General features: G+C 37.4%; 1 protein-coding gene across 2 annotated transcripts in view; it reads left to right on the plus strand.

Moving 5' to 3' along the window:
• Positions 1–311: 311 nt before the first annotated feature.
• Positions 312–22,455, plus strand: part of ILF3 (interleukin enhancer binding factor 3) — a 33,298-nt gene continuing 11,154 nt past the window's right edge. The window contains exons 1-18 of one of the 2 annotated variants that reach the window (XM_053717931.1): positions 312–460; positions 3,665–3,730; positions 3,815–4,047; positions 4,221–4,404; positions 5,774–5,921; positions 7,044–7,135; positions 7,512–7,607; positions 8,140–8,251; positions 8,361–8,458; positions 8,721–8,847; positions 8,921–9,031; positions 9,586–9,785; positions 9,897–10,037; positions 10,418–10,555; positions 11,658–11,831; positions 11,971–12,106; positions 14,236–14,283; positions 17,271–17,726. In XM_053717931.1, the coding sequence (XP_053573906.1) occupies positions 3,728–3,730; positions 3,815–4,047; positions 4,221–4,404; positions 5,774–5,921; positions 7,044–7,135; positions 7,512–7,607; positions 8,140–8,251; positions 8,361–8,458; positions 8,721–8,847; positions 8,921–9,031; positions 9,586–9,785; positions 9,897–10,037; positions 10,418–10,555; positions 11,658–11,831; positions 11,971–12,106; positions 14,236–14,283; positions 17,271–17,320 (2,091 nt within the window). In that variant the 5' untranslated portion in view covers positions 312–460; positions 3,665–3,727 and the 3' untranslated portion in view covers positions 17,321–17,726. Of the gene's footprint in view, positions 461–3,664; positions 3,731–3,814; positions 4,048–4,220; positions 4,405–5,773; positions 5,922–7,043; positions 7,136–7,511; positions 7,608–8,139; positions 8,252–8,360; positions 8,459–8,720; positions 8,848–8,920; positions 9,032–9,585; positions 9,786–9,896; positions 10,038–10,417; positions 10,556–11,657; positions 11,832–11,970; positions 12,107–14,235; positions 14,284–17,270; positions 17,727–22,455 lie in introns of those variants that run through there. The other variant, XM_053717930.1, reaches the window with a different exon arrangement.

Consider the following 22,455-nt stretch of genomic DNA (forward strand, 5'->3'; position numbering starts at 1 on the left):
TATAAGTTACATTTTACTCTGCCATACTAAATAAAAAATTTGGTTGAAATTATATATTTTATTAATTATTGAAGTTTCATTTCCTTTCGAAATAAGCAATTTCATTGTTCCCACAATCTCATTCAAACGCCATGTTTCTTGCACGCTTATCCCAACCCCCACTGCTGTCGTCATCGGTTTAACCCAATCCAAATCGTCCTGCTATTTTCCTATCATTTTAGGAAACGGAAGGAACATCACAAAGAGGCTTGGGGCGCACCATTCTAATGGGCGGAGACTTGGATCTTGATATAAACTCTCTTGCGGCAGTTATTCCTCTTTAACCCACCAGAACGTACACCGCCTCCTGTTCGCGCCATTGTAATACCACGTGAACGGTAGAGCCAATCATCACGCAAGGCGGTGCAATTCCCTTTTTCCTTTGCTCACCAGGGCAGTAACAACTGTGGACGGACGCTAGGTAAGTTGCTTTCCGAACTAGTGGCTTTTTCTTAAGTTTTAACGTACGTTTTCACGGTCAACTATTCCGTGAATAGCTAAATACAACGTTGTTGTATGTAGTTTTTTTTTTATTTATTCCTTTTGCACTGCTGTGTTCTTAGCTATTAATTCTGGCTTTTAATAACCTCAGTTTATAACTTCGGCACGATAAACAAAGAATCTGAATTGTATCGTTAATATATAGTAGTGTTCTGTGAACTGTATCTTTCATGTATTTCTTTGTCTCGGCGGGTCTGACAAAATGGCTTCCGAGCATTGTACGGGGTTTCCCCAGCTGGTTCACATGGGCGTCACCAAGGCCTTTGTCTGCATCGGCAATAGGTAATGGCGGCTCGTGTTCAGATTACGCCATTAACCAAGTGAACTATCAATTGTCTAGGGAGATTTTACAAGCTATTTGAGTTCGTTTTGAAACCTTGAGGTGTGTGTGTGTATATATATATATATATATATATATATATATATATATATATATATATATATATATATATATCTATTCTCATGTCGCGTACTATAGTGATGATCATACTTGATTTTTATATATATATATCTATATTATACACACGATGTGACTTATCTGACGGCATATTTGTTTTAGTTTAATAAGTAGCCGGTCTCTAAATGTGCAGTATTTAAACGAAATACGTGTTTTTTTTTAAATAAGTAAATCGTGGCAAGGGTTTATTTTCTTTCGACGTTACTTTATTTCGTATATTTATAAAATGACCAGAACCGGGACAATGCTTTTCCAAGTAAATGCTGTAAATCCATTCTGAACTGGTGGTTTCTATATTCTGAAAGTGCCAAAAAATGAATTTCTAGTAGTTTAGAGTGCTGCATTGATTGGCTGCGCACATTGTAATTCTCTAACCTTGGACTAGAGCATGCATCCATGTCAACTGATGCATTGTTTGGTGTATTTCTGAAAGATAAACCAAAGAAATTAAAGGCAATGTAAACATTTTTTACCTATTTGATAAGCATGCTCTGTGGTCTTTAATATATGTAAAAATATTACATATTGCCCCCACCCTCTTTTCATTTACAAAATATCACTTGTTCAGACCAAGCAATTTTAAACAACGTTCCAATTTACTTGGCATCTAAATTGTAGTAATTTATTTACAAAAAATGCTCGCTTAGTCTTCAACAATTATCATGGTGGCTATCCACTATTCTGCTCTTTACTACTTGATGCATTAGTGTGATTGGAATCAAGCTTCATTGTGGTTGTTGCCATAGGCAATAGCGACAGTGTGCTTTTTAGCATTGCTTTTTTCTCTTCCCAGTGATCGTAATCCCATCGACCTTAAAGGGACACTGAACCCAAATTTTCTTTCGTGATTTAGAGAGCATGCAATTTTAAGCAGCTTTTTAGTTTACTCCTATTTTTTTTCTTTCTTTTGGTATCTTTATTTGAAATGCAAAAATGTAAGTTTTGGTGAGCAACCTGGGTTGTTTTTGCTGATTGGTGGATAAATTCACCCACCAATAAAGTCTGTCCATGGTCTGAACAAAAAATAGCTTAGATGCCTTTTTTCAAATAAAGATAGCAAGAGAACGAAGACGAATTGATAATAGGAGTAAATTAGAAAGATGCTTAAAATAGCATGCTCTATCTAGTTGAATCACAAGAGAAAAATTGGGTTCAGCTTCCCTTTAAAGGACCACTAAATACAATATTGCTGCCGAGGTGTAAAAAAAGCTTTGACCCTTTCTGATTTGTTGCTAGTATCCTTTGTTGAAGTGATTGGACCAATGCTGCTCAACGGTACACCTAAACTTTATGTGAAGTGTATATTGGCAAACTTGTGTTGCAAAAGCTTTGAATACAAAATGTTTCTTGTTAAAATGTATTTTGCAGTCTATGAACAAACGGACATGCCATACTCGGTGGTGGCAGCGTAATACTTTGTAATTTTCTAATATCTAAAGAACATTAGCATAAATGAAGTTAATTAAATAATTTGTGAAATATTAGCACATTTTGAGTGATACAGCCATTAAAATGGTCCTAGGGAGAACACCTGTTAAAGGACCATGAAATACAGTAGAATTGCAAAATCAACAAATACATAAGACAATGCGATAGCACTTAAGTTCAGGTTAAAGGGACAGTAAACTTACAAACCAATGTTATATAATTCTGCACATAGAGCAGAATTATATAACCACTTACTGGCATCTTTATACACAATTATATGTAAAAGCTCCTTTTACCAGAACGCTGCTCTTTGCTCTACTGAGCGGGTCTGGTTATTCCAGTGTTGTCGGATGCACTGTGGAATAACCAGACCCGCTGAGTAGAGCAAAGAGCAGCGTTCTGGTAAAAGGAGCTTTTACATATAATTTCGTGTATAAAGATGTCATCCTCCAAGCATAACCCGGACCAGCATAGATTTCCCTTACTCGTATAGCATAGCACTAAGCATTTTGCTGCAGAAAATACGTAGCGCATGTACATTCTCTTGGTATCTTTTATTGAAGGAACATAGATGCTTTACTGGGAGTTAGCTGAGCACTTTGGTAAGATGAGGCAAATATGTTCAGCCACCAATCGGCAGCTCCCACCTCCTGATCCTACCTAGGCATGCTTTACAACAAAGGACACCCAGCAAATGAAACTAATTCATTAGAAATAAATTGGAAAGCTTGAGCTTGGGACACTAAACACATTTTTTTTTTTGTAATTCAGAGCATGCCATTTTAAGCAAATTTCTAATTTACTTTCTTTCTCTTGCTGTCTTTATTTGAAAGACACCTAAGCTAAGATGCCAGCCAATTTTTGGTTCAGACCCTGGACAGCACTTTATTGGTGTGCCGGCATCTATTACATTCTTGCTTTTCAAATAGATACCAAGAGAATGACGAAAATGTGATAGGAGTAAATTAAAGTTGCTTACAATTGCATGCATCACGAAACAGAAATTTGGGTTCAGTGTCACTTTAAAATTGTATGTTTATCTGAATCCTGAGAACACAGCTTTCATGTTCCTTTGAGTGGGTATAAAAAAGTACTCTACAATCACTTTGACTGGTAATCTTAGACTTCTAAAGCCAAGGGGTGTGCATAGGTAGATCACTGGTCGCCTTTATGGATATTTTTTGTGTGTAAATGATTAAAACCCCTGTACTAGTCATTAATTCATGTTTTAATCTACAGGTCTGGTTTCCTCTTGAAAGTAATACTGTAACATCTTTACTTTCCCACCTATATCTGACAACCATGGTAAGGCACTCTTTATTAGAATATAAAGTACAAATCTTTTGCTTCATGTAGTGTGGTAACTAAATTATACATTTTTTCCCTTAGCGTCCAATGCGTATTTTTGCAAATGATGATCGCCATGTCATGGCAAAGCACTCCACTGTGTATCCAACTCAAGAGGAGCTAGAGGCTGTTCAGAACATGGTATCGCATACAGAAAGGGCCCTCAAAGCTGTGTCCGATTGGATTGATCAACAGGATAAGGAAAGTGGTGGAGGAGAAGTTGCTGCAACAGAGCCAGAAGCTATGGAGGAGGTCTCGGAAGAAGGCAAAGAGAGGTAAGCTTGAGGAACAACAAATGTTGGTAATTTCATTTTATTGTCAAGGATTATTCTTGCATGTAGTTTTAAAGTTTTTTTTTTTTTTTTTTTTTTAATTTTCTGGCATATGACTAACTTGAAGCTTTTGTACTTGGCTCAAGGAAACTAAACTTCTCCTTTTTTTTCCTTAGCAACGGAACAAAGAATGCAGAAAATCCTACACGGGCACTCCGTGGTGTTATGAGAGTTGGTCTTGTTGCCAAGGGTCTTCTTCTGAAGGGTGATTTAGATTTGGAACTGGTTCTCCTGTGTAAGGATAAGCCCACGATCACACTTCTGAAGAGAGTAGCCGATAACCTTGTTGTACAATTTGCTGTAAGTAACAGGTCTCATCACTTTAGAGAAGTTTAATTTTTTCATATGCATATCTTATACTGGCAAATAAGCACAGAATTGCAGATATACAGTGAATATAAAACTTTTTTTTTTAAAATAAAGCTTATATTAAGCCTTTAAAGGAACAGTAAACATTCTATTTGAAAAATATTTAAACTGGACTTATAAACTACGGAAAAGCAAATGGCTTCCAAACAAAATGATCACCATCTTTCCTTCAATTTTATACTAGGCAGTACTGCACCCACCATTTGCCTTATTTGCAGGAACCAATCTAGTCTATAGTCCCCTGACAAAGCTTGTCTTGGCTATTAGTTTTTATAGCGCCTCAACATTCCGTAGCGCTGGGTACAAAGATTAGGGACATACAATGACAAGTATTTGTGATAAAATACAAAACAACAGACTAAACATATCTAGTACAGGAGGAAAAGGGCTATGATAGTATATAGTGCATTGTTTGCAGTTTTCTTTTAAAGGGACAGTAAACACCAAATTTTTTAAAAATAATATTGATAATCCCTTTAGCAGTGACCAAGAGTTAAAATATACATTTTTAAATATTTTGTCCTTATATTTAAGCCTCTGCAGACTGCCTCCTTATATCAGATCTATTGACAGATGGTACATGTTGGCTATTCAGCCGTACGTCTCTGAAATAAACATGAGCCTATTTAGGTTTCGTCTAAAAAAAAATACTGAGAAAAGCAAATTTTATAAAAGTAAATTGGAAAGTTGTGAGTCTTTCTGAATCATGAAAATTTGAACTTTGCTGTCCCTTTAAAGCATATTGGCGAAAGATAAATGGTAGTCTTTAAGTCGGCAGGGTTTAATGGGGCAGTCTAGTTATTTTTTTTCCCAACCCTTTATTACCCATTCCACAGTTTTGCATAAGACATGGTTTACTTTACCTCTGATTATCTTGTGATTAAGCCTCTGCAGACTGCCCCCCCATATCTCAGTACTTTTGATGGGCATTTGAGTCATCACTGCTTGGCTAACTTTATGAGCATATTATTGATCTATATTGCCCACAAGGAATTTTTAAAATTAAATTGGGAAGTTATTTAAAATTGCATACCCTATCTGAATCATGAAACTTTAATTTTTACTAGACTGTCACTTTTTTTTAAGTTCTGAGACTTGGTAATTGCTAGATTTTCTTTGCATTACATGAAAATGAGCCAAATGACAATATAATGGTTGTTATGCATAATTTTTTTTTTTATATAAAATCTCTAGGTTAACTGTCCATAGGACTGCTTGACCACTGGCTGATAAGCAGATCTGTGGACAGTGACGTGTTAAGCTTGTAAAATTCTCATTGTCTATTCTATTTTTGCTTTAGTCTGTATCCGAGGAGAAGTATGAAGTTATACAGAATATCAGAGAAGCAGCAATAGTCATCAAAAATACAAAAGAACCAGCTCTCACTCTTAACATCAGACTAACGTCCCCTCTAGTCAGAGAGGAAATGGAGAAGTTGAATGCTGGAGGTATGAATGGCAGTAAACTGTTTAATAACTCAAATAATTTTCCATTATCAATGCTGCTTCTGAAAACCAGTTTTGCATTACTAGCCTTATTGTGGGCCTTGTTGCCCTTTACTCTCCGGCCTTTTTTATGGACATCAACTGTCTGCAAGGCCTGCCGCACTAAAACCAGTTTGCAGCTCTTCAGATGCTGTGCATAGTGTTTTGCATGTACTTTATTCATTGGGCTGTGTGTGTTGCAGTAAGTGACTGCTACGGCACCATTGATGATGGGGTCAACCAGTATCTTGAATTCCAGGATTGTATTTCAGAGTTTTGGATAAAGTTAGACTAGAAAACCAAAATTAAGATCCTTTAAAAAAATAGTAATTTTTTTTAAAATAAAGTGCTAATTAATCTGCTAGCCTTATCTAAAACCCTGGTTTTCATGCATTATCTTACTGCAGCACATACTTTATCCCAACTTGTTGTGGTTTATATGATTTTTTTGCAATATATGGTTCTGACATCTGATCTCGTATCAAGACTTCTAGTTTGTCAATTTTTAGGGACGCTGGACCTTTGACCAACAGGACTCTCTCTGTCATGGGCTGTGGCCAGGGCAGTCGAGCTGAGCAAGATAATTTACAAATAGAATGGATTGCTAGATGTAGATTGGAGAACCCAGAATTTATTTTGTTAAAGCAGCAGTCTGCTGTGTGAAGTCAGCATGACTGCTAGTTTTATAATCTAAAGCAAAACCTGTCTAATGTATAATTTTGTTTAATGTTTTCTCTAATAACCAAACATAAAATGCTGAATTATGTAGTTTTTCTTGTGAAAGATGACCAGCTTTAATGAAAAAAACAAAATTGAAGTTATCAGACTGCTGCTTTAATGTGTTAGGCATTAGTGTAGCCTTTAGTACAGTAATCACCCCATAGCGTTAATTTTTTGTTTGTTTTTTTTAATATTGGGAGTCATGGGACTTTACTAGGGAATCCCTTTAGCTATGACAACTAAGTTTCAGTAATAGCATATGTAATGAAAGGAGCCCCACTGCCCTATGGAAGCTGCCTCATCCCCTGTCCACCTGACAGACACCCCCTTGGTCAAACCGTGCCTTGTCTTCTTATCCATGAATAGAAACGCTATCAGTCAGCGATCCTCCGGACGTTCTGGACAGGCACAAATGCCTTGCTGCATTGGCGTCACTGCGACACGCCAAGTGGTTCCAGGTTTGCATTTTATTATTTCTGTCTATGTAGAAATTTATAAAATAAAAAAAATTAATATATAGTTATAAGTAAGCCACATGTTAAGAGATTCCTATTCTAACAGAGCAGTATTTGTGTTTATTTGGCACCCGTCCTACAGGTTGCTAAAAACACACAATGGACACATTTCACAGGGAATCTATAAACTATTGCATTGTTGCTGCTTTGTTTTAAGAGTAACTTTAATTTTGCTACACCATAATTGTTAACATACATATGTAAAACTTAAACATAGTTTTTATATTTACCCTTGACAAAGTAGCACTACATTTTATTTTGAGTTTTTCACTTTGGTACCATTCTGTCATCTAAATGTTGACCTGCTCTCTTGTCTCAGGCTAGGGCAAATGGGCTGAAGTCTTGTGTGATTGTTATTCGTGTGCTTCGGGATCTTTGCACGCGTGTTCCTACCTGGGAGCCCCTCAGAGGATGGGTAAGGTTATTTTCTCTCAGACTTTAGTCTTAAAGTAAAGGTCAACTTCACGTAACTGCTCCACAGCATTGTATAGACTTTGCAAAACGAGGGTGGGTTTAATTAATTTAAATTTGTTATTTTTCAGTATTAACATTTTTACCTTTTGAGCACTCCGACAAGCGCAGCTCTCCCGCAAATTGATTGACAGATGACGATTCTTAAGAGCAAATCCTAGTCCCCCCAACCCGGGCAGTGTTTATGCAAACGGTATGAATGCCTTGGGGGTACGGGGCAAGGTTTTGTGTTAAGAATTGTAGTCTGTCAATTAATTGACAAAAATGCTGCGCTTTTCGTCAGCGCTCAAAAGGTAAACCTTTTTAAAAATGATGAAATATAACGTTCTATGACTTGAACCCACCCTCATTTTACAAAGTCTATCCAGTGCCGTGGGGCAGTTGCGTGAAGTTGAACTTCACTTTAAATACATTGTTACTAAAATTGTATGTGCTTTTCAGTATAAATTAACTGTTTACCCTGTTATCCATTGTAGCCACTTGAACTTCTTTGTGAAAAATCTATTGGAACCACCAACAGGCCAATGGGTGCAGGTGAAGCGCTGAGAAGAGTTCTTGAGTGTCTAAGTTCGGGAATTCTAATGCCTGGTTAGTATGTTAAACAGCATCTTGTAGGTTATTTAGCGTGGGCAGCAAAAACCCTTTATACTCGATCTATCTTCTATCTATATATAATTTGATTGTTAATGGTTTATAGATGGTCCAGGACTTTATGACCCATGTGAAAAAGAAGCCACTGATGCTCTTGGTCATCTTGAGAGACAGCAGCGAGAGGACATTACCCAGAGTGCACAGGTTAGTCCTAAGTGTTTAATAAATATAATATTTGCAATGTGTATTTTGGGTAAAGTAATTGTGAGTCGGAAACCCTACATAGACCTTTTTGGAGGATTTTTACATTGAACGTGTGAAGCTAAAATGTCACAGCATATAATATTGCCCTATGCATAGGATAGTTCATTTTGGGAAAGGAGAAACGCATATTACAAAAGGCAAGTGTGCGCATTGTATTAATAGGATTGTTTTAATACTCTTTTTAATGCTTTGCCCTATGCAGCATGCCCTGAGACTTGCAGCCTTCGGCCAACTTCACAAAGTCCTTGGCATGGACCCTCTGCCTGTTGTCAAATTGCCACCTAATGTGAAGAAGCCACCCAGGAGTGAGGCACCAATTGATTATACTGGTATGCATTTTATTAACCTAGATTAATCTAAACTTTTTTTTTTTCCGCATTTTAACTTCTGGTCTCATTACAGTCCAGATCCCTCCTAGCACAACATATGTTGTGCCACCCTTGAAACGCCCAATTGAGGAGGATGGAGATGACAAATCCCCAATTAAGAAGAAAAAGAAGATTGTTAAGAAAGGTAAGTGTGAGATTCATGCTGGAGGTTGTTCAATTTCTAAACTGTAGATTTTTATAACCCTGCCTTTTTTAGAAGAAATTCTGTTCAGCAGTAGAATTTCTTTAATACATTCTGAACTTATATTAATACTGTTTGACCTTTGATAAATTGAATTAAACTCCACCAACCATTTCCTTATTTGGAGGAGCCAATACAGATATGAGTCTGAAGGGCATTATTATATCTCTAATTTTGGCTTTTATAAAATCATATAAACCACAAATTAGGGAGTGAAATTTGACTAGGTTGGGTTAGTGAAGTTTTCAGGACTGAAATATAAACAATGTTCAGACTTGAATTACAGGAATAAGGGGCAAAATAAGGTATAACCAACATTTTTACAATGTCAAATTAAGTATATTATACTTCAGGGTTTTTTCTGTCCCTTTAAATATTTGTCTGCTTTCATTGGCTGTTCTAAAGAGAAATTGTGAGATCACAGAAGCACAGACCAATTTTAGGGGAGGGTTTCAGCTTTTGGAAATTTTTTGTTTTGAATTCACTAAATCTTTCAGATGAGAAGAGTGAGCCACCACAGGCCATGAATGCACTTATGCGTTTAAATCAGCTAAAACCTGGTCTTCAGTATAAACTGGTATCCCAGACAGGACCTGTACATGCTCCCATCTTTACTATGTCAGTGGACGTGGATGATAAGACTTTTGAAGCATCTGGCCCTTCAAAGAAAACAGCTAAATTACATGTAGCAGTAAAGGTGAGGTTTTTGTTTTTCAGCTTTCACAAGTGCCTACATACTATGTTTGCTGGGTTGTTAAAAATATTTTTACAATATAATAAACTTTACTTTTTTTTGTTCTTTGAGTAGGTTTTGCAAGATATGGGACTTTCTACTGGAATTGAAGAGAAGGAAGAGACTGAAGAAATTGAGCAGAAACCAGTTGTTAAAACACAATCTCAAGAAGTAGACTTGATACAGACTGATTCGGGTTCCCCAGATCAAACTGAGGTTGGTAGTTTTAAGATATATTCATGTTTGAATAGTTCTTTATTTGGCTTTTTCCTTTGTCAATATATGCATAAAAAATGTGCAAACAGCTTTGCAATAAATGGTTTACAAAGATTTTTGTGCCCATCTGAGTCTAATTAGGCAGAGTTATAACATTACTACTGAGTAGAATGTAGCAGTTTGCTTGTGGCGTCAAGATTATTCACTTAATGGTACTGAAGGGGCAAAATAACATATATTTTTTTAACTATGCATGATACACTTGAACAAGGTTTCATGTCTCTGTAATGCACAACTTTCCTGTCTAAGCAAATTCTTGAAAACATTTGTTTGTGCCAACTTACATGGTATCAGATATGCTAATGTTACTTTTTTTTTAGGCTTCAAAAGCACAAGGACCAATTTTGACAAAGCATGGAAAGAATCCGGTCATGGAGCTTAATGAGAAGAGACGTGGACTTAAATATGAATTAATTTCTGAGACAGGAGGCAGCCATGATAAGCGTTTTGTTATGGAGGTAAGCTTGTTAGTGCTCAGTGTTATGGTACAGATGATGGATGCAAAAGCAGTCAGTCTTTATAACCGTTAAATAACTACGTTTTTTCAAGAGACCAAGGAATGAATGTTCCTCGCCAGCATTGTTTTGTTAAGTTTGCTTAAAAGGACAGTAAACTCTATTAAACTTAGACATTAAACCCAAATGTTTTCTTTCATGATTCAGATAGAGAATATAATTTTAAAAAAACTTTCTAATTTACTTCTGTTATCTAATTTGCTTCATTCTCTTGATATTCCTTCCTGAAAAACATATCTAGATATGCTCAGTAGCTTCTGATTGGTGGCTGCACGTATTTGCCTCCTGTGATTGGCTCACCCATGTGCATTGCTTTTTCTTTAACAAAGGCTATATAAAGTGAAGCAAATTAAATAGAAGTAAATTGGAATGTTTAAAATGGTATTCTGTCTGAATGAGAGATTTTTTTTTTTTTGGGGTTTAATGTCCCTTTAAGTGATTTTGAGTCTACTTCTATTTGTTTTGTTCCCTTAAAGGGACAGTCAACACCAGAATTTTTGATTAAAAAGATAGATAATCCCTTTATTACCCATTCCCCAGTTTTGTATAACCAACACAGCAAAACAAACACTGTTATATTAATACACTTTATTTCTGTGATTAACTTGTATCTAAGCATCTTCTGACCGCCCCTAATCACATGACTTTTGGTTACTATCTATTGACTTGCATTTTAGCCAATTAGTGCAGTGTCTGCCACTAGCCACGGGCGTGATCAGTGCTATCTCTATATGGCCTATATGAGCTTGCTCTCCCCTGCTGTGAAAAGTAAATAAAATAGAGTCAGTCTTCAAGGGCTTAGAAATTATCATATGCACCTTCCTATGACTTCCTATGTTTGCTTTCAACTAGAATACCAAGAGAACAAAGCAAAATTGTTGGGTTTTTTTTGGACTTGGCTGTCCCTTTTAATATAGGTTGGTTGATAGCACATGTCTTTAGATGTTATGGCAGCAGTGTTTGTATCTATGTAGATCAGTTGCCAGATGGCTAAACACATGCAGAAGCTATTTAAAACTATAAGTTTGCCATTTCTTTTCCACAGGTTGAAGTGGATAACGAAAAGTTCCAAGGATCAGGGTCTAACAAAAAAGTAGCAAAAGCATATGCTGCTCTTTCTGCTCTGGAGAAACTATTCCCAGAGGACTCTGAAGTTTCTGAAGCCCCTAAAAAGAGACGACCGCCTATGGCACCACGAGGTGGCCCCAAGTTTGGAAAGGTAAATGATTCTGCAAGTAATCAATAGTTTAAACATTTAATTTACCCTGTTCATCTTCTGGCAGAAAGTAACTACAGTTTATGTAGAAATGGTATGAAAGTACTACAGTTTAAAGTATACCTTTTTTCTTTAACTTCAGCCTAACCCAGGTTTTAGCATGTTCAATGAGTCTCCTCTACCTCAAGGTATTCGTGGACGTGGCAGAGGCGGTGGTAACCGTGGTAGAGGCCGAGGCCGTGGTGGGTTTGGAGGCAACCAAGGCTATATGAATTCTGGTAAGTATCCTAGATTTGGGCAAAACTAGGTTAAAGGGACACTAAACGCAAATATTTAAAGGGATAAACTTTCATAGAACTGCATGTAATAGACACAACTATAAAGAACAAGATGCCCAGATACTGATAAAAATCCATGATAAAACGGTTTAAAGACTGACTTCGAAACTCTGTATCTATGTTGACAAGTTAGCTGGAAAGCCCATTGCAAGTGGGAAATAAGACACTCCCCCCCCCCTCTTCTGCATATGAAAAGACCCTTCACACAAACAAAAGCAAGCTGGGGAAGGTAGCTGACGTTATTCACATCAAACTTTGGAGCTTGGTTAGGAGTCTGATAATCACAGCCATGTTTAAAAATAAGCAAAACTATACATTTAAAAAAATAAATAAAAAAATTATGGGCTATATAAATAGATCTACAAAACATATGTGCTAAGAAAAAAGTGTATGTCCCTTTAATGATCCAGAGCATGCAATTTTAAGCAACCTTTTTTACTTCATTCTCTTGCTTTCTTTAAAAAGCAGTAATGTGATGCATAGCCGCTGGCCCATTTTTGGTTGAGAACCTGTTATGCTTGCTTATTGGTGGCTAAATATCTTACTCCAATAAGGAAGCGCTGGTGCTGAACCGAAATTGGGCTGGCTGCTAAGATTTAATTCCTGCTTTTCAAATAAAGATAAGAGAACAGAAATTGATAATGGAAGTAAATTAGAAAGTTGCTTAAATTGCCTGCTCTTTATGAATCATGAACTAAAAAAATGTGGGTTCAGTGTCCCTTTAATTCTCACTTGACATTCTTAATGTCCTTATTGCACTTATCCATTCATTATGAATTCTAGTTAATCACTGATGCAGTAAATTGCATAATCTAGTCAACTCAGACAATCGGACAACTTGAGAACAGACCTACAATGGTAAAATAAGATCTTTGTTTTTACAGATAATTATACAGATTATTGCAATCTACGTAATTTTAATTTAGTCAGTAATAGACCCCTCATGGTAAAATTCTAGTTTTGCATATGCTAAATGGTGTCTTCACTATGCATAAGTTTAGTGTAAGATCTGCATCAGCTAGTTTTTAAAGGGGCAGTAAACGCCTCGAGACTTAGGTAAAAGGTTGTTATGCACAGTAAAACTGGTGGCAGGCAAAAAAGGTAAAAGGTTGTTATGCACAGTAAAACTGGTGGCAGGCAAAAAACCATAGGTCCAGAATTTCCTGTGTAGGCTTAGTTTGTAGATTAGCCTTATGATCTGACATTCTTTACATTTTCCAGTGTTTACACTTGCCACCTCTAATGGAAGTTCATTCTATGAATGAACAATTTTTTTGAATTGCTTACACTTGGGATTATAACACCAATGCCGAAATTTGTGAAAATCACACCTTTGCCTTCTCTTTAGGCTATTGATATTTAGGTAATTGAACCTTCCCCGATGAGCCGCCGTAGCATTGAGACCTTACTGTAATTGTAAATTTAAAATGTTAACTTTGAAAATGTTTCCTTTTTATTGAATTCTCAGAGCTGGTGAAGGCACCCTGCAGACTTTTCAAGGCTAACGTAACCAATATTTTCTCCCTAATGGGATTAGACATATAAAACAGATTTTATATTGTCACTACCCTGGCCAATTTTGACAGCTGCAGACTAAAGCTCCAAATAAGGCACTGGGTTGTTTGGCAATAGAATTTTAATCGTAAACATTAATTCATTTTTCAGTTAAGCGTATTTGTGATGTCTTCCCTTTTGCAGAAATGCTTCTAGTTATTACGGTTTCAGCATTATGCACGAGGTTCAGGGTTCAAACCCACTGCCTGCTCAATGAGCAGGCGCTGCTATGTATTTATTGCGTCAGTAAAAAATTAATTTGTCATACAAGCTACTACTAAATGAGGTAGCATTTGCTGGTGCATAGGGCACTCAAACGTGTGCCTATGCCACTGAAAAATAGTAGGTAATGCTGCTTTCACATTGAAATATATACCTTTAAAAATTTGGCCTTTGTATCCTTAACTTTTTATGGTCACACTATTGAAATTGTGTGCTTTTCCCTTTTAGGGGAACGTGCGTTCTTTAATTTAAAACCAAGCTTCTGATTCTGTATTTGTACTTTTGTTTTATAGGATATGGTGGTGGTTACAACTACCCAGCTTCTGCAACAGCTGGATACAGTAAGTTATTAGTTTTTTTTTTTCTTCTCCATGATACATGTTTACTTGGTGATTTACTGCAGTTTTGATCTGTTAAATGTTTCTCATAATATCCTTTCTTGGTTGGTTTGAAGGATCTTCTGTGAAGCTTTGCTTATTTACTTTTTTCATTCTAATGGTGTTGGTCATCTCTGTACTTTACATTGATATGTTTCTTCAAAAAATGCCGACAACTAGCTTCTGTGTGTGGATTCATTTCTAATTTTAAGTACAAGCATTATTGTTCATCTTGCAAAATTCTTAAAAGTTTTTATTACTGTTTTAGTGCTATATGCACATGGGATACAAACACCATGCCTGCTCAGTGAGCTGACAAGAGTATTGTGTAAATTAAGACATGTCATAAGCACTGACTGTAGGGGTGATGTTTGAATGCTGGTGCACATGGCTTGTGTATGAAGTTGAAATAGTAATTTCTTCCTAGATTCACTTAAGCTAATAGTAGTATATTGCAAAAATATTTCTATTAAAATTATAAATGCACATTTAAAGAGATAGAAAGTTGAAGACTTATTTGTAAGCATAAACATGCTTGACTTAAAGCAAGACTGTATACATTTCTATTTAAGAGAGGTCTTGATACATCAAATGAGTTGCAAGGGAGAATGTTTAAACTGAAAAACTGATGCACTTAAATGAGCTTGTTTAACCCCTTAACTTACCGGACTTTCAAAAGAACTTGCCAAAAAAACTGAATCTTTAGCAAATCTGCTATCCCTACATTTGAACAGAAAGAGCATTGTTTTTTTTTAGTTACCGGTCAAAACTAGATATTAAAGTAGACAACCCAAGGGATTGATTTAGGCCAATTTTGTTGTTTTGTGCCACCCACCCCCATGCAATCATTTAATAAAAAAAAGTTGGTGTTCTCAGACAATTATACTGCTTGTGCAATTATGGCAGTTGATTGTAAAATCTTCTCTGGAATCCCTTTATTCAGAAATATATGGCTTTGCCATTGCTTTTTGGTAATTAGAAGGCTAATTGTTGCTGTGCACCACACTTTGGTTATTCCCACCAGTGAAGAGTTAATTTTAGCTTTAGTATAGAGTTGGCTCTCCTCTCTCGTCCCCACTGGTCACCACTATCTTAGGGACTGGCAGACAGTCTAGCAGTGTGAAGATTTTACTTTTTTCAGCAGTGGAGGATCCCACTTGCCCTCCAACCTCCCTGATATCATCCCCCCCCTCCCAACTTTGATACTGGCAGCTGTCTGCCAGTACTTTCAAAACACATTCACCTCCCTTTATATTTTCTGTAGTGTATGGCCATCCCACTCCCTCCCCTCATGCAGACAGTGGCAGTGTCATTCTGGAACAATTGAAGGTTCCATATGTGGGCAAATGCCTGTAGCTCAGGAACTCCAGCTCTCGGCTGAGACTGCTTGAGCTTTCTGAAGCTTGGGCGTGTATATATACGTTGTGCGGTAAAGCAAACGTACCCCACAATTTGTCTTTTTGGTTTAATGGGTTAGTTTTCCTGGTATAATCAGACTACATGACTTGGCTTACTCTTTATACTTTTACTCGGCAATGGTTGATCCTTAAAGGGACAGTCTACACCAGAATTGTTATAGTTTTAAAAGATAATTTCTTTATTACCCATTTCCCAGTTTTGCATAACCAGCACAGTTATAATATACTTTTAACCTCTGTGATTATCTTGTATCTAAGCCTCTGCAAACTGCCCCTTTTTTTAGGTCTTTTGACAGACTTGCAGTCTAGCCAATCAGTGCCTGCTCCCAGATTACTTCACATGCACGAGCAGTGTTATCTATATGAAATATGTGAACTAACACCCTCTAGTGGTGAAAAACTGTTAAAATGCAATCTGAAAGAGGTGGGCTTCAAGGTCTAAGAAATTAGCATATGAACCTCCTAGGTTAAGCTTTCAACTAAGAATACCAAGAGAACAAAGTAAAATTGGTGATAAAAGTAAATTGGAAAATTGTTCAAAATTACATGCTCTATCTGAATCATGAAAGTTTATTTTGGCCTAGACTGTCCCTTTAAGTTCAACTTTACTAATGGCAGTGTGTAAAATGTTACATGTAAACATTTGCTTTAATTAAAAACATTGTAGCTGTACAAAGGGCCTCCCTTCTAGGTTTGGCTATGGCACCACTTGTTCTGATTCGTTGTAAAGTTTCTTGGTTTCCTCTGTTTAGCTATATCCCCCCTTTTTTTTTCTTTCTAAGCATTGTTCCAAGTTTTGAGACAATATTGAGTGATACATTTATGCAGTCTTGCTTGTCAGCTGATTATTTCAAAAGTTCTTTTAAACAGGAGTAACATCCTTGACTAATGCACCACATTTACATGAGGACTTGCTTTCTGTGGGGATGGTGTCTTGTGTGCTTATTAAAAACCAGTGCACTTCAAATGGAAATTTTTTTGTACAGTTTTGCATTAAAGCCATTAAAATATTTATTTATTGAAATACCTGGATGGAATAATCTTTAAATTTGAGACTTTATTGGTACCAGCTGCTTTTCTTAAAGTTTGAATGATGGGTGTTGACTTGCTAGTGGAAAACAAAGTATTGTTTCTGGTTGCACATGTACATACTGCATTATGGCAGAATAACTGTGCCCTCCGTTTTTCCTCTTGCAAGTGAATACATTCATACAAGCAAAGTTTTTGTTTTAAAAACGGTATCCAATACATTTCAAAGGTAAAGTTTATTTGTCCTTGTCAAGATTATCTGCAATGTGACCTTTTATATTTCTCTGCTTTGGTTTTTAACAAGGTGAGATGGTATAATGCTACTATGCATTACCCCTTGCCCACCTAGTCACTCTCCAGAGCAGCATCTACCTTTTTAGGGTGGGAGACAAAAGCAGAGAAATCTAAAACTATGTGAAAATGGCTTTTTAATGCCCACTTACAAAAGAATTCTAATTCTTTTTTTTCTTTTTTTTTTTCTCTGCTGTCTCCCCCCATTTGTAGGTGACTTTTTCACAGACTGCTACGGTTATCATGATTTTGCATCTGCGTAGACCATCAGTAGCGTATTGTTCCCATACATTCAAAACCCACAAGCTCTTTACTCCAGTTTCTCTTGAACTCCATAAAGACAAGATATCTCAGCTTTTTTTTTTTAAAATATATTTCCATTGTACATCACTCAGTTTTGGACCGTTCGTGTCAAGCTTGTGAGACTGTAGACTGCTGTTGTAAAAGTGGCAGTTTTTAACCTTTAATTGGAACATTCAATTTTTTTTTTTAATTTTTTTTACTCAACGACGGAAGTGAAACTTCACAAGTTATTTTATTTCTCCATAAGATGAAGCATCTTGAAGTTGAACTTTTTGTGGGAAAGGGGTTTTTTAATTTTCACTTTTATGAAAGATTTGTTTGAAACCATTTTTTTCCTTCATGTTTTAATAAATCCTGGGAAAACTATTGTGGCAGTAGCTCATTTTGTGCAAGAAATTATTGAAATTGTTTTAGTCCCCCCCCCCCTCCCCAACTTTACTACCTATTCCCAAAGCTTTGCACAGCCAACATGGTTATGTTATACTTAGTTTCTGGTTGTTTCTAAGCTCCCTGTAGGCTTCCTAATATCCGTGCATTTTCTAGTCACAGCCAGAAAGTGCTAGTTTGTGTGCCATATAGAAAACATTCTGCTCACTCCTGTCGAGTTATGCATGAACTAGCATGGATTGGCTCAAATGCAGTTTGGTAACACAGAAAAAGGGGCAGTCTTCAGAGGCTTGGATATACAAGGTAACACTATTCGTAAAGTATTAACACAACTAGACTGTTGGATAAGCAAAACTTGGAAATAAGTAAGTGATCTATAAATGTTTTGTTCAAAGGGACAGTCTACACTAGAATTTTTAGTTTAAAAAGATAATCCGTTTATTACCCATTCCCTAAATTTGCATAACCAAGTTATATTAATACACTTTTTACTTTAATTGTATCTAAGCCTCTGACTGCCCCCTTATTTAAGTTCTTATGACATACTTGCATCTTAGTAAATCTGTGCTGACGCCTAGATTACTCCACATGGGTGGGCAGTGTTACATTTGACACATGAGCGAACACCCTGTAGTGGTGGAAAAACTGTCAAAATGCATTCATATAAGAGGTGGCCTTCATGGTCTAAGAAATTGGCATATGAACCTCCTATTTGCTGATAAAAAATAGAAAGTTAAAAAATTGTATGTCCTATCTAGTTAAACTTTCATGATTCAGACTGTCCCTTTTAAAACAGTCTCAATGTACAGGCCCTGTGGCCATATGCAGCCCTCAAGAGTTTTAAAATGGCCCTTGTTTATGTACATTTTGCCGCAATCTTCTTCTTTTTTTTTTTTTGGTTCTAAGAGGTGTAGCAAGTTGATGTTCTATATAGGCACTCGCAAGATAAATATAAAGACAAGCATGCATTGTCCAGTATAGACTCCCATTATGCACTGCTTGGATATATATTCCTTTAATTTCCAGAATTTTAACTAAACATGGCTCTTACAAGATAAATATACTCTGTCTTATGCACTTCAACTCCTACCATTCACAATTACTTGGATAAATTTCACTTCCAGTTTCTAGTAAATCCAGTTAGAGCACTCGCTCTGGTAAAGTTGCCCCCATAAATGTGGCTAGTGGCCCCCTGGGTGCAATGAGCTTGATGCTCGTGCTTTAAGACTTGTACTGTAACTGCCAAGTATAATTTAAACGACCATCACAACCTTGACGGTTATAACCAATTAAAATCATGGTCAAGTACATAACTGCTACTTATTTACATGCTATATACTTCACACATTGATTTGATGTACCACATGCAACGTTTAGAAATAGCCGTTATTAAAATTGGATGCTGTCCTTTGGCATTCTTTAATATTCCAAAACTCCTCCCTCCAGAAAACTGTTTTGTGGGAATTATAGGGAACTTTTTTTTTCTCTCTCTCCATGATTCAGAGCATGCAACTATCTAATCTACACTTTTTTTTTTTTTTTTTAATTTTGCTTTGAAAAAGGAATGTTGCCACCAATGTGCAAATGGTACCCAGGTGCTGAACCAAATTATTCCTCCAAATTCCGTAGCGCTGGAACTTAAAGGGATAGTAAACCCCAACATTTTCTTTTGATTCAGATACAATTTTAAACTTTTAAATTTTAATTCTATGTCCTATTTTTTTTTTTTTACACAAGTCCACGGATCTTCTTAATTACTAATGGGATATTCACCTCCTCCTGGTCAGTAGGAGGCAATGAGCACCACAGCAGAGCTATTAAAAAGCTCCTCCCTTGCCTAAAAACTCATGTTCTGACTAGATAAGGCGTTTCTAGGTCTGGAGGGTTGCTGAATCGTTCCCCTATTGAGTTCGGATTGATTGCCAGGAAGGAGTTAGAGGCTCTGGTCTTGCAGTCAGGTAGGCACCTCAGCAGAGCTGAGGTTTAGGGGTGTCAATTTAATTTGTATATGGGTGTTTGAACGTGGTTTTTCTCAAACGCAGTAAAATAGTTACTCACGGGTGGAAAGTAAATCTGTTAAAGAGTTCCTTAATCCCAAAAGCAAGGGTGACTTTCTTGGGAACTGTAATCAATTCTATATCCATGAGGATTTTTCTGACAGGTCAGGAAATCAAATTTTCTAGTTAACTGTCAAACCCTTCAGTCCAGTCCACTGCCATCAGTGACCCAGTGCATGTAAGTAATCTGACTGATGGCGGCAATGGACATCATCCTGTTTGCTTGGTTTCACTTCAGACCTCTGCAGTTAAACATGCTCAGGCTGTGGAATGGAGATTATGCAGACTTGTCTCCTCTAATAACCCTGGAGCAGGAGACAAAGGATTCACTTCAATGGTGGTTGTCTCTGGATCATCTATCCCAGGGAAAATGCTTTCGCAGACCATCCTGGGTGATTGTGACAACAGATGCCAGCCTTCTAGGGGGTGGGGGGTGCTGTCTGGGGTCCTCTAAAAGCTCAGGGAGTGTGGACTCCGGCAGAATATGTTCTTCCTATAAACATCCTGGAACTGAGAGCGATCTTCAATGCTCGCCAGGCCTCAGTTGGCTTTGGCCCAGTTCATCAGATTCCAGACGGACAACATAACGACAGTGGACTACATCAATCATCAAGGAGGAACGATGAGTTCCTTAGCGATGACCGAGGTAGTCAAGATAATCCGGTGGGCGGAGACCCATTGTCTGTCAGCAATCCATATCCCAGGGGTGGACAACTCAGAGGTGGTCTTTCTGAGCAGGCAGACTTTTCATCCGGGAGAGTGGGAAAAAGTGTTCTCCAACCGGCCGGAGTTGGATCTCATGGCATATTGTCAGAATGCCAAGCTTCCGAGATAAGAGTCTTGGTCCAGGGATCACCAGGCAGAACTGATGGATGCTCTGGCAGTTCCTTGGTCCTTCAATCTTGCATACCTATTTCCTCCGTTTGCGCTTCTCTAGAGTCATTGCTCAGGAGAGGGCATCAGTGATCCTCATTGCTCCTTTGTGGCCTTGCAGGATTTGGTATGCAGATCTGGTGGACATGTCATCCCTGCCACCTTGGGAGACTTCCATTGAGGAAGTACCTTCTCATTCAAGGGACCTTTTTTCACCCAAATTTAGTTTCTCTGAAGCTGACTGCTGAGATTGAACACTTAATTCTATCCAAGCGAGGGTTTTCTGATTTGGTCATAGAGACCATGATCCAGGCCCGTAAACTTATTACTAGAAATTTACCATAAGATATGGCGTACATATCGGTGTGAATCAAAGGGCTACTCATGGAGTAGAGTTAAGATTCCCAGAATATTGTCCTTCAAGAAGGATTGGAGAAGGGTTTATCGGCAAGTTCCCTAAAGGGTCAGATCTCTCTGCCTTATCTATTTTGTTACACAAACGTCTGGCGGATGTCCCAGATGTTCAATACTTTTGTCATTCTTTGGTTAGAATTAGGCCTGTGTTTAAACCAATTGCTCCTCCATGGAGTCTGAATTTAGTTCTTCAAGGGGCTCCATTTGATACTATGCATTCCTTAAATATTAAGTTTTATTTCTTTTTGCCATTTCTTCAGCTCAAAGTGAGCTTTAGGCATTGCATACAATTCACTTTACCTTATTTTTCATTCGGATAAGGTAGTTTTACGTACTTTTCACACACTTTTTCAAAATGTTACAAATTTGATACTTTTGCCTTGGCTGAGGCTGTCTTTGGGAGAGGTTCTTAGAGCAGTGGTGCCTTCCGTTTAGGTTCCCTGTCTTGTCCCTCCCTTATCCGTGTACTCTAGCTTTGCTATTGTATCCCACAAGTAAGGATGAAATCCGTGGACTCATAGTGTCTTTAAAAATAAACAAATTTATCAGGTAAGCATAAATTCTTTTTGTTGACATGAGTCCATGGCCCGCTCTGTTTGAGACCGGTTAATAATTTTTGTTAACTTCAGACACTTCTGCACTTTGGCTTTTCCTTTCTCTTCCTAACTTTGGTCGAATGACTGGAGTGACAGGGGGGAGCTGCTTAACAGCTCTGCTATGGTGCTCTTTGTCTCCTCCTGCTGACCAGGAGGTGAAATCCCACAAGGATGAAAAACGTGGACTCGTGTCTAAAAAACAAATTTATCAGGTAAGCATACATTTTCTTTAAGATGTTTCCCATACCTGACTCATTCAAGGAGGCTTGGCAAACAGTTCCTAAGGTGGAAGAGAGCCAAGAGAACTACTATTCCCATAGAGGATAGTTGTGCTTTCAAAGATCCTATGGACAAGAAGTTAGGTTTACTTAAGATTTATGTTCACCAGGGTTTACAATGGCAGCCTGCTGCATGCATTGCTACCATCACTAGTGCGGCAGCATATTGGCTTGATTAAAGGTTTCTTAAAGGGGCTCCGTTTGAGCCTATGCATTCCTCAGATATTAAGTTATCTTGGAAGGTTTTATTTCTTTTGCTCGTAGAGTGTCAGAGCTCTCGGCATTGCAGTACGATTCTCCCTACCTTATTTTCCATTCAGATAAGGTAGTTTTACGTACTAAATTAGGATTTCTTCCTAAGGTTGTTTCTGATCGGAACAATAATCAGGAGATTGTTGTTCCTGTGTCCTAATCCTCTGATTTTCTCAAACGTAAAGGACAGAAAGCTATGGCTACTTTTCTTTTTGGCTGAAGGGCATAGTATGTTTTG

This window comes from Bombina bombina, chromosome 6 (assembly GCF_027579735.1).
Source record: "Bombina bombina isolate aBomBom1 chromosome 6, aBomBom1.pri, whole genome shotgun sequence".
Classification (NCBI taxonomy): domain Eukaryota; kingdom Metazoa; phylum Chordata; class Amphibia; order Anura; family Bombinatoridae; genus Bombina; species Bombina bombina.